Here is a 12476-nt window from a genome sequence, read left to right on the forward strand (position 1 = left end):
CTCTACACGCGCCACGTTCCTATTCTCTGCTACCAGGTGACGTCACAACCAACCCCAGCACTACATTCTCTGCCAAGAGCCACTGCCGATATCTCGCGAGAGCCATGGCTTCTTCCAATCTATTTTGGGCATGCGTGCGGCGTAGGGCGCTTTGGCTTAGAGTGGTTTGATGACTTTCTGTCAGTCTTCCTAGAGTACAGCTTTAACAACAAAGCACTTATTTCCTTTCAGTCACTCGAGTTCTCGCGAGACTTGCTACTCTTACTTCTCCCCCAACCCCAAACCCCGCCTTGCGCCTGCGCAGAGCTCTTCAAAGCAGAAGGTTGCGCTTGGAGGAAGTGACGGCTTTGGGTTCCGTGGCCGCAGCGCCGTTACTACTTCTCAGAAGCTCCACTCGGCCGCTTGCCGAGACACCCCGCCGCTAAGATGCCTCGAATTATGATCAAGGGGGGCGTGTGGAGGAATACTGAGGTAAGTTCCCTTTTCCCGCCGTCCGCTGCCCTCCGCCCCTCCGGGTGCTGGTGCGCAGGCGCGCGGAGGTCGGGGAGGCGGAGAGGTTGTTTGCGGGGTCTGCGTGGGGGTCGGTGCGGGGCCGACCCTCGGGGCCTTTACCTTGTGCCCGGTCCTACGTTATCTGAGCACCTGAAGGACGGGGACTGTGATTTAACCACTTGATTACCTACCGGGCACTCCTTAGGCCCTCAGTGAACATTTGTTGAATTGAGGACGCGCCCTCTGCCCTGGTGGAACTCACTGTGGTGGGAGAGCTAGGATAACCGCTAGAGTCGGTCTTTGGGGCACCCCCGTTCCTCGGCCCAGGCATCGTGCCTCTCTCTGATATTCAAAAATGAAGAAGTGCTGTGGCGACAACTTTGTTTTTTTCTTGACTTCCTTGCACACGGGAAGCAGTTTGAGTGCCAGGTTCAAAGTGCCCGTTTATGCCCGCATCCCTGCGGTCATCTGTGATCAAGGCATAACGTGTCCGCTCTCCCGTCAGATCCCAAGGCCTGTGTCTTCCTGTCATTCCGCTTCAGCTTGGATAGAAGCCAGATAGGCCTTCAGTAGTCTCTTTGCTTCCAGAAACGTAGTGGATCATGTCATTGGTGAGCCAGAGAACAGTAGAGAATGAGTAAAATAGAAACGAGGTTTTAGTGAAGTTGGTGTTCATAGTGCACTGAATTTGTCAGTTTCCCGAGAACACCATATTTTTTCATGCTCTGTGTCTTTTTACATCTTATGCCTTCTTGGAATATCCTCCTACTGCTTAGCATCTTTCTGCCCTTCCTTCAAAAACCAGTCCAGAAACTCTTCTGGAATTTTTGCCTGTTCATCCTGTAAAAAGTAGTTGCACCCCCAGTGGTCCCATGACAACTCTTTCATCCACTTGTTATAGTTTGCTTTGTCTTTTTGCAAGCATCACATCCTTCTGTGTGATGCTGGGAGGGTTTCTTAACCTCTTAGAGCCTCAGTTTTCTAATGGGGATGATAATAATACCTACCTGTCTTGGGGACTAAGTGAGTCACTACATTTGGAACATTTAGAACAGGGTCTGTCACATAGTAATCTTGCAGTAAGTGCTAGTTGCTATTTCTTTTCCTCAGTAGACAGCACTGCAAGAGGGCAGGACCAGATCTTGGTATCTTTAGAAACTAGGACAGTACCAAACAAAATTTGCTTGGGAAATTTTTCCGAATGGATCGAGTAGGATAGATAATTGTTGTATATACTTCTTTGAAGATGTGATTGAGTATAGCAGTACTGCAACAAAGTTACACATAAAGTCAGTGAGAACCTTGCCTCAACTTGCACAGAGGGAACCAGGCTGTTTAAGTTGGAGAAGAGACGACTTCTGTGGGAGAGACATGTACAAAAATCAAGTAACAGCAGGATTCCTATGATGTGGCCCAAGCCCTGCAGTCTTTGAGTCTGTGATGATACGGTGTGGAGTGGTGTGGAGTGGCTCATGTATGAGGCATGTAGCTCTAGTTCAATGTGGAAAAAAGCCTGAAAGTAAAATGCCCCAAGAGCATTCATCTGTGTCTCTAATAGCCCTGGTGTCTGTGATTTAGGTTGCCGGGCTCTCCCGGGATTGGTGAATTCCATATTGCAATGGGTGCCCTGGTGAAATAGTGTCTAGAGACTGGGGGAGTCTGGAGACAGAGTTGACTGGTGACTTCGGGGGAAATACTTAATTCTTAGGTTAGACCTGAGATGTGGATTCTTGGGTCAGAGTTGGGGTTATGGGACTGAAGAGAAAATGCTATTCGTAAGCCGGAGGCAGGAAGCCTGGGTTAGAGATTGGATTCACCTGAGTCTTGACTTGCTTCTTGAGGGCTGGATGTGTCCTATTTGATTCTCTTTCCCTAAGTACACAAGACTTGGTACAAGGTTGGTGTTCAGGGAATGTTTTTTCAATGAATGAATAAATGAATGAGCCATATTCCTTTCAAGAGAATAACAGCCACACACTGTACCCATTCCCAATTACTGGACGGGATGGGGAAGGGGTTGTGTGTAAGGGAGGGTAGGATGTCCTTCTAAGGGAGTTCTTTTTTTTTAAATTAATTAATTTTATTAATTTATTTTGGCTGCATTGGGTCTTCGTTGCCGCGCGTGGGCTTTCTCTAGCTGCGGCGAGCGGGGGCTACTCTTCATTGCATTGCACAGGCTTCTCTTCGTTGCACTGAGCGGACTTCTCATTGCGGTGGCTTCTCTTGTTGCGGAACACGGGCTCTAGGCGCACGGGCTTCAGTAGTTGCGGCACACGGGCTCAGTATTTGTGGCTCGCAGGCTCAGTAGTTGTGGTGCACAGGCTTAGTTGCTCCATGGCATGTGGGATCTTCCCAGACCAGGGCTCGAACCCGTGTACCCTGCATTGGCAGGTGGATTCCTAACCACTGCGCCACTGGGGAAGTCCCTCTAAGGGAGTTCTTAATTTCTTGCATTTCACTGATTCTGGCTTGCTTTTTTTTAATTATTGTAATGAAGTTTTGTACTTTCTTTTTAAATCTAGGATATATGTGTGTGTTGATATCTCTCTTTCTCCATAGCACAACTCTGTTAGAGTTAATTTTAATTTTGTCTTTTCTCACTTGGAGTTTTGTGATTGAATACACTGTTTTTCTTCAACAATTTTTAGGATGAAATTTTGAAGGCAGCGGTAATGAAATATGGGAAAAACCAGTGGTCTAGGATTGCCTCACTGCTGCATAGAAAATCAGCAAAGCAGTGCAAAGCCAGATGGTATGTACCAGTTAATGAGTGGAAAACACAAAATGACCTTAATTATGATGAGGAAAATGTCATTTCTTTGAACCTTACCAAAGAAAGCAGGCATTGTGATATAACAAAGTGTGGAGTGGGAGATGGGAATTTAGATTTAAGAATTAGCTGTCATTTGCTTCCTATGTGATCTTAGGCAAGCCATTTTCTAGCCACTCTTTCCTACCACTACCTTCTCCCAACTGGGGATAATACTTGGCCCTAACTGATGGAGATGTGAGGCTCAAATGAGTTAATGTTGTTTGAGAGTGCTTTGTGAAGCATGAAATATAACTACTTTTAGGTACAGATGGACCCTAGCTTACAAATGGATTGTATTCCAAAAGTTTATAAGTGGATTGTTTTAGAACTTACTTTCCCAAAGAAATAAATGATAAATAATGGTTAATTTTCTAGGCTAGCTTACAGTAGTTGAGTTTCCTCATGAATCGTTGAAACATTGTATATTTGCTTCCCCAGAATATAACATAACCCAACATTACATCTGTGGTGCCCCCTTTTAAGTCACAGGGTAGTGGACATAGTAAGTTCTTCACATGTATTTTTGGCATGAGTGATCTGGCCCCAGCCCTGACCCATGTGGTACTAGGATCATATTTTGGATTGTATAAGAGTGAGCTAATTTCCTGGGCACCTGGGTAGGGGAAAGGATCAGAATATAGAGATTGGCCCACAAAGAGGAAGATGGTCCTCAGCCTGCATAAGTGACTCTGATTTCTGGTTCTGTTAGTGGAGCTAAGCTCCTATCACTTTGTTTGGCAAGGTTTATATATTGTTTGCAGGGCCTCTCATCCAGCTAAGTAGACTGGATGGAAAAGGTGGGTCAGGTGGAGCATGGGGAAAGACAGAGATGACATAGTAGTTTTACTTAAATTAAAAAACTCACCAAACAAATACAGTTTTGAAAAGCATTTAGTGAGTGTAAGTCAAATGCTTAAAGAAGTAAGCCAAGGTATTGTAAGAATCAAATCAAAGCACCAGAAAGTACTATGAAAACTAGAAACACTATGAAAATATGAGGTGGTTTTGTCTTATTTATAAATGCATAACCTCTAATAAAGTGTAAGATGAATGGAAACAATTGGTAGTTGAGAAGGAAGGCATATGATCATGTTTCAGTCATGTTACCTTTCTTAAGCGTTACTAACCTTGCATAATTAAAATACAGTAGAATTTAGTGAGATAGGGTATTCGGAATGGGGTAAGTTTAACCAAATAGGGAATATTCTGTTGTAAAAAAAAAACCCCAGCTTTTGTGATTGAAGGATGAGAGCTTGCATTTTTCAGATATTAGAAGCCAGTATGTCTAATACGTAAGGAGGATATTATTCATGCTGGGTGACTGATTAAGGTATAAAATGATGTCTTTTTAATAGGTATGAGTGGCTGGATCCCAGCATTAAGAAAACAGAATGGTCCAGAGAAGAAGAGGAAAAACTCTTGCACTTGGCCAAGTTGATGCCAACTCAGTGGAGGACCATTGCTCCAATCATTGGAAGAACAGCTGCCCAGTGTTTGGAACACTACGAATTTCTTCTGTAAGTGAATCTCCAAAAGCAGTATTAAAGTGTGTGTATATCTTCTGAATGAGGCTGAATACACTTTTAGCATTTTGTGTCCTTAAACATTAGTTACAGATCTGAATAAAGCCAGAGGAGCTAAAGCTATTGGATTGTATATTCCAAGTCTCGTGTGGTTGATCAAGATTATGTCTCCTTTTATACACTTTTTAAAGAAATAATTAAAAAGTATTATACAGGGACTTCCCTGGTGGTCCAGTGGTTAAAACTCCATGCTCCCAGTGTAGGGGGCCTGGGTTTGATCCCTGGTCAGGGAACTAGATCCCGCATGTTGCAGTTGAGAGCCCACATGCTGCAACTGAAAGATCCCGCATGCTGCAACGAAGATCCTGCGTGCCCCAACTGAGACCCAGCGCAGTCAAATAAATAAATAAATACTAAAAAAAAAGTTATACAAATCATACATGTTCATCATAGAAAATCTGGGGAAAAAATAGTGAAAAAGCAAATAAAAATCACCCATAGTCATACTGCTGAGAGTTAACCATTGGAACATCTTGATTCTTCTCTAAAAGCTTTTTTGTGTGGCTCTGCTGCATTTGTGATTTAGGGAGCTGCTTGGAGCCTGTTTCATGGTGAATGGAAACACTGAAATTAGAGAGAAATTTAAAACCATCTCTTTTCAGGTGAAGCAGTAGTAGAAATGCTTTATTTTTGTTAATGCCCATCCATTGGTTTTTTCAAAGGAAAAGGGTGCCAGCACTAGGGAACCTGGTATTTCTAAGACTAAACGGGTGGTAGTGTGACTGATTACTCTGGGCTCATTCCTAGGGATAAAGCTGCCCAGAGAGACAATGAAGAGGAAACAACAGATGATCCACGAAAACTTAAACCTGGAGAAATAGATCCAAATCCAGAAACAAAACCAGCACGGCCTGATCCGATTGATATGGATGAGGGTAAGTGTATTTTTGTGAGGACTTTATTTCTTTGGTAACCATAGACTTCTCAGGCCTTCTTTTAACTCTCTTAGTTCTTTTCTAAACTCCTCTGACTTTTTCGAATTGCAGTTCTGTCTGTAGTTGTTACTCTAAGTATCTTTCCAAGTGTGTCCAACCTTCTATCATAGAGTAATTGCTCTTTTTGTATAATGTCCCTTTATCTTTTCTTTTTTTTTTTTTTTTTTTTTGTGGTACGCGGGCCTCTCACCGTCGTGGCCCCTACCGCTGCAGAGCGCAGGTTCCGGACGCGCGGGCCCAGCGGGCATGGCTCACGGGCCCAGCCGCTCCGCGGCATGCGGGATCCTCCCGGACCAGGGCACGAACCCGTGCCCCCTGCATCAGCAGGCGGACTCCCAACCACTGCGCCACCATGGAAGCCCCCCCTTTATCTTTTGATGTTTCAGTTCATTTAGTAAGTTAAGCAGTGTGATATGACTGGACATTTCCTGGTGGCTAGAGGTAAGCTCTTTAGGATTCTGTGTTCTCATTTCTATTCCGAGGAGAGAGGCAACAAGTCAGGATTTGGGGATCCAGTGCTCCTACTAACTACTTTTTTGACTTCAGACAGGAAGTTTGATCTTCTTGAAAGGGCAACACTACAATACCATGAGGGAGATGCCTTTTTGAGACATTGAATCAGGAATCAGAGGAACTAGATTTTAATCTAGTTTAGTACCATGTCTGCCACTTATTAGCTATTTGACTTTAGGTGAGTCATATAATCTCTCTGAACTTTGGTTCTCTTTCCTGTCAGATGGAGAGTAATAATATCTATCTTACTTCACAGGGTCGTGAAGCATTCAGTGAATATTTGTTGAGTTTTTAATTTAAAAGTTTGAAGGTAGTTGTTCCCAAAGGCAGACTGTGGCTAGGCTGGCTGCATCACTGTCACATGGCAAACTTTAAAAAATAAAGGTACCAGGGCTTCCCCAGGAGGTCTGCGTCAGTAAATTGGGGGTGGGGGGGGAATGGAGGGTAATCCTGGAATCTGAGGGTTTTTTTGTTTTTTAAAGTTCCCTTGTGATTTCATTGGACACCCTTGTGTAGGAATTGCTCTAAGGTATCAGTAATGAAATTTGTTCTACTCTGGGGAGCTATGGAAAATATACTGGAGGAGAGAAATAGTTCTGAGGAAAAAAATGAAGGAAAAATGATAATGAAGATTGTCAGTCCCCTTATAATTAAACAGTAGTTTTTACAATATTTCACAATTTGTGCTGTGCCAGATAGTTGATGATAATGAAGGATATGATAATTATAGCCACTGTTTAATGAGTATTTGCTAGATGCTTTACCTATTTCTTTTTTCTTAGTTCTTCTCAACATCCCTGTGAAGTAGGAATTGTTATTCCCATTTTATAAGTGGTGAAACGTTATTATCCAGAGTCACATAACTGTCCAGTGGTGGGCATGATTTTTAACTTAGGTTTCTCTGACTTAAAAACCCAAGCTGTTTCCTTTATGCTGCACCATGTAATGATTATATTGATGGGTTTTCTCATCTTAAGCACTAGGGTATGTCTTTCACCTTGCTTCTGTTGGAGAAGTTAGATTTTGTTCTCTTTATTTTTGCAGATGAATTGGAGATGCTTTCTGAAGCTAGAGCCCGCCTGGCTAATACTCAGGGAAAGAAAGCCAAGAGGAAAGCGAGGGAGAAACAGTTGGAAGAAGCAAGGTAAGGTTGTTTTCCATCTATAGTTGAACAAATTAGTCTGTGCATCCTTAGGCCCAGTAAAACTGTGTGATTTATCAACCCTGTTGGGTGAATGATAACTAGAGTTGTCTAATTCCAACATGGCAGAAGTAATGCCCAGGTATAGACATACATGTATGTCTTGGTGTGTTGGATTTGTTCTGTTAGCATGGGGGAGCTTCATTTGTTGTAGCCATCTTGGCGTCAGATGGCTGGAGGACACACGGGGCTCTGGGACTGTGGTGTGACTGCCAATTAGTTACTCTCCTTGTTTAGCGTTGGGCAGGCAACGGCTGTGAAACAGGAGACTCAGCTGAACATCGAGGGAGTTAATGAGCCTTGAACCACATTTTAGGCTGTCATAGAAATTTGTATTTAAAAAGTGAGTGGAATTGAGTATTGCCCTCTGCTCAAGGTTTTCTCTACTTTCCCCTCCCTTTTGGTTAGATCCATGGTTGACATCATTTCTAATGGCCTAGAAACCCAGATGAAGTGGTTAAAGGGAAAACTTGAACTTTATAAGAGCTTATTAGCTTTTGGAATTCAGGCATTGGAATAGCCTCCCCAGCCTCCACAGCTACCTTTTTTGGTCCCTAAGCTGGGAAGTATTGATACTTCCTGACCTAATAACTAGCATTGTGTTGATGGTTTCCCCACTAATGGCTGTGAAGTGCCAGATCCTGGGATGGAGGATTCTTTTATGCCAGAGGATGCTTTTTGGCATAGCTGGACAACCACTAGCCCAGAATAGTTGCTTGTGATGGGAGTATGACTGGCCTGGGACAGTAAACAAGCTAAGAGGAGGTTCTAAATTTTCTGCTGGGTCTTAGTCACCTTTCTGTTCCGTATACTATTTAGGGTTAAGTAATGTGAGTAACGTAAAAAAATTCGTTTTTCCATTTTTGTCCATGGTTGTTTGGGGACCAAATTGTTTGAGCCTTTTAACCATGTGGATTGGCCCAGGGATATGACAGGTATATATATGAAAATCTCCAAGTATGGTTGGCATTGCTTGCTTTAACAAATACATTTTTCCAGATTTAAATTTACCCTACACTTTCTTGTAGATTTTCTTGTAGAACATGTTTATAACTTGTGCATATATCTTGTAATTAACTAGATTGGTGTGTATGGAGAATGTACTGCAGGACTATTTACTTTAAATGTTAAATTACAGATCTGTTTTATAACTTAAAGCTTTTTATTGATTATAAAAGTAATAACACTTTTCCTACAAAATACTAGTATTGTACTATTTTCTTTTTGGGGCATGGTTGATACAATGCTATATAGCTTGGTTATATTCACTTAGTATTATATTGTAAAGGTTTTCTAATGTCGTTTGAAGTCTTTGTTTTATTTAAAGAATAAAATTACTTATGAAATGTGTCCCTTCAAACCGTTCTCTTCTCAGTATAGACATACATTTATGTGTACTACACATACAGTAACATTTGTGTAAAATTAGATCATACTGTATAGACTGTTTCGATGAGAAGTTAATCTTACTGGGGTTCCCTTGTAAGTGATAAATCGTTTTTCTCTCTCTGTTTACAAGATTTTCTCCTTGTCTTTGGCTTTCAGCATTTTTAATATAATGTTTCTGTTTGTGCATTTCTTAATGTTTGTCTTACTTGCAGTTCCTTGAGCTTCCTGGATGTGTAGGTTAATGATTTTCAATAAATTTGTGAAATTTTCAGCCAGTGTTTTGTTCTCCTTTTTCTAATGTTTTATTCTCCTTTTTCTCTTTCCTTTTGATATTCTTACTGTGCATATGTTGTGCACTTAATGGTGTTCCACCTTTTTGTGAGGCTCTGTTCGTATTTCTTCATTCTTTTTTTTTTTTTTCCCCTTTCCTTTGGATTGCATAATCTCTATCCATCTGTCTTCATCTTGGCTAATTCTTTACTTCGAATCTGTTCTAGTGAAGTTTTTGTTTCAGCTTTCCCGTTGCGGAGCACAGGCTCCGGACGCGCAGGGTCAGCGGCCACGGCTTACCGGCCCAGCTGCTCCGCGGCATGTGGGATCCTCCCGGACCGGGGCACGAACCCGTGTCCCCTGCATCGGCAGGCGGACTCTCAACCACTGCGCCACCAGGGAAGCCCCATTTGGTTCTTTTTAATTATTTCTTTTTGTTAATTTTCTCTACTTGATGAACATTTTCATCCTACCTTCCTTCTTTAATCGTGCTTTTACCTTTTGTTCTTTGAACATACTTGTAATGTCTCCTTTGACAAGTCTGTCAAAGCTGACATCTGGTTGCTCTCACAGGCAGTTTCTGTTGCCTGCTTATTTTCTGGTGTGGGTCATGCTTTCCTGTTTCTTTGCATGTCTCACCTTTTTTTGTTAAGAACTGGACACTTTGGATGATATATTGTAGCAGTTCTGGGTACTGTGTTGCTCCCATCCACTCCTTGTTACTGTTGCTTGCTTACTTACTCCTTTAGTGACTAGCTGGATTATTTTAGTGAAGTCTGTTCTCCCCATTCCTCACCCAGAAATGTGAAGCTTCTGATGTTGCTCCTCATGGGGACACAGTCTTGGGTGTGCCCACAGTCGCCTTGGGATGAGGTGGTTTTGACAGGACTTTCTTTGACATCTTCTTCCCTGGCTACACCCAGCGGTTAAACTCTACTAATTGCCAGTTTATTGCTGTATTGTTTTCAACAATGGCTTGAGGCATAAATTGCTCCACAGAGTGTTCCAATCAAACTTTGGCTCCTTTGAAGGGATAATTTCTGAGGTCAGTGTTTGGCAGTTGTTCTCATCCCAGGAGGGCTTCTCCCACTTTTTGAAAGAGATTCTCTCTGGCAAACTAGTGGGCCTGCAGTTTAGCTGCATCTCCAAAGAATCTGTCGGTTTCTTCACAGTTGCCTTTCACCGAGACTTCCACTGTTTTTGAGAGTGCCCTGAGGCCTGAACGTCTCCATTTCCTTTTGCAAATGAAGTCAGTTTCTTTGGGGAGAGTTTGGAATTCTCTGTTTTATCCAGGGGCACTGATGTACTTCTTGTTGAGTGACACACCCACTTTAGGAGCTGAGTGTTCAGTGTCGGGGGTGGGGGTAGGCAGCAGCCCCAGGTCCCCTAACCCTGACCCTAACCCTGACCCTCATCCCACAGGCCCAGGTTGGGCTCCAGTATTCTCAGTAGCACTGTGCCCAAGGTAGAGCCCCTGGGCAGAAGAAGGAAGCCCCTCCTTCTCAGTCACTCTTGTCTGAACTTAGCCTCTGCAGTGGCTTCCTGGAGGCAGGATGAGAAATGCTGCCGTCCTGCCCCTACTGGAATGAAAGCCAGGGAGCTGGAGGGGAGAGAGAACCCTGTGTTCTTGGCTGCACCAAGTGTGGAGTGGAGTTTCTGTCTCCCTGAGCTGGGACGGGGGAAGAGAAGAGGGAGTGGGTCTTGATTTGAATACTGCAGGCTCTCACTTTTCTTATCGAATTTTTGTAGATTTTCTTGAATAAACGTTTCTTCATTTGCTATATCTCCTTTATTTAGGATCCCTTCCAGAGACTTAACTTTTTTTTAAAAATAATTTTTGTCAGTTTTGCTGGGGAGTGGGTTTGTGAAATTGCTCCTATATACTGTTTTATAATTTGATTTTTCCCCTCTTTAATATTCTGAATAGCTTTTCTGATTATTGAATCATTAACGTTATAGCATCTTGGGAAAGTACAAAGGAAAAAGTAAAAAATGAAATTCCAGCCTCCTATGATTATCACTGTTACTGTTCGGGTGAACATCCTTCACATCTCCCCATGCACGTGTTCACTGATAGAGATGCATATAATTTTACATGTTGCTCCATAACATGTAAACTTTGTAACATTGTTTTAAACAGCAGTGTGTCTTGAGCATCTTTCCACGTCAGAGTAGATTTACAGATTTCTTTCTATTTATCTATCTATCTATAGATTTCTTTCTATTTATCTATCTATCTCTATTTATTTATTTATTATTTTTGGCTGCTTTGGGTCTTTGTTGCCGCGCGTGGGCTTTCTCTAGTTGCGGCGAGCGGGGGCTACTCTTCGTTGCAGTGCGCGGGCTTCTCATTGCAGTGGCTTTTCTTGTTGCAGAGCACGGGCTCTAGGCGTGCGGGCTTCAGTAGTTGTGGTACGTGGGCTCAGTAGTTGTGGCTCGTGGGCTCTAGAGCGCAGGCTCAGTAGTTGTGGTACACGGGCTTAGTTGCTCCGTGGCATGTGGGATCTTCCCAGGCCAGGGCTCGAACCCGTGTCCCCTGCATTGGCAGGTGGATTCTTAACCACTGTGCCACAAGGTAAGGCCCAACAGATTTCTTAAAGGTTATTTAGATGGCCATATAATATCTTATCTTATAGCTGTGTTGTAAATTATTTTAACTAATTTGTTACTGTTGGATGTTTAGGTTGTGTCTGTTTATCTGCTTTTCTGAACAGTGCTTGGTAACCAGTCTTGTAGCTAAGGCCTTGTACATGTCCCTATTTATTTCCTTAGGCTAAGACTGAAGAGTGAAATTGCTGGGTTAAAAATGTAAAAAAGTTAGGGGTATTAATGTGTATTTCCAAATTCTCTTTCGGGAAAGCTATACCACTGTACTTTCTCATTACCATTGTGAGAGACTGTCCACTGTTTGCACCCTTGCCATTAAAACAAAGCAAAAATTGAAGGCTGTTGATTAGATATGTAGAAATGGTACTTGATTTAATTTGTGATTCTTTAATTATTAAAGTACACTCTGTCATTTTAGCTATTTACATTTTTTTCCCTTAGTGAACTGTTTATTTCCTTTTGTTCTTCCTTTCCCTTGGGTACATTTTTAAAAAACTTGCTTAGATTCTTTATATCTAACCATTCCTAATACTAAGTGCAAAATTTTTTCCTGTTATTTGCCTTTTAATATTGTTTTATGATTAAAAAATGGTGCTACAGGGATATAAATTTTAAAATTCAAAGCTGTTGATTGTTTTTTTCACCCTTTATTTAATTTATATTAAGTGAGTATA

The 12476-nt window shown here is 42.2% G+C and overlaps 1 protein-coding gene across 2 annotated transcripts in view; it reads left to right on the plus strand.

Annotated features, from left to right (window-relative positions):
* The first annotated feature begins 292 nt into the window (after positions 1 to 292).
* Positions 293 to 12476, plus strand: part of CDC5L (cell division cycle 5 like) — a 48047-nt gene continuing 35863 nt past the window's right edge. Inside the window, exons 1-5 of one of the 2 annotated variants that reach the window (XM_030870559.3) lie at positions 293 to 471; positions 3141 to 3244; positions 4660 to 4821; positions 5635 to 5762; positions 7380 to 7479. In XM_030870559.3, coding sequence (XP_030726419.1) covers positions 427 to 471; positions 3141 to 3244; positions 4660 to 4821; positions 5635 to 5762; positions 7380 to 7479 — 539 coding nt within the window. In that variant the 5' untranslated portion in view covers positions 293 to 426. Of the gene's footprint in view, positions 472 to 3140; positions 3245 to 4659; positions 4822 to 5634; positions 5763 to 6175; positions 6514 to 7379; positions 7480 to 12476 lie in introns of those variants that run through there. The other variant, XM_030870560.3, reaches the window with a different exon arrangement.

Source organism: Globicephala melas, chromosome 11, assembly GCF_963455315.2.
Source record: "Globicephala melas chromosome 11, mGloMel1.2, whole genome shotgun sequence".
Taxonomy (NCBI): Eukaryota; Metazoa; Chordata; class Mammalia; order Artiodactyla; family Delphinidae; genus Globicephala; species Globicephala melas.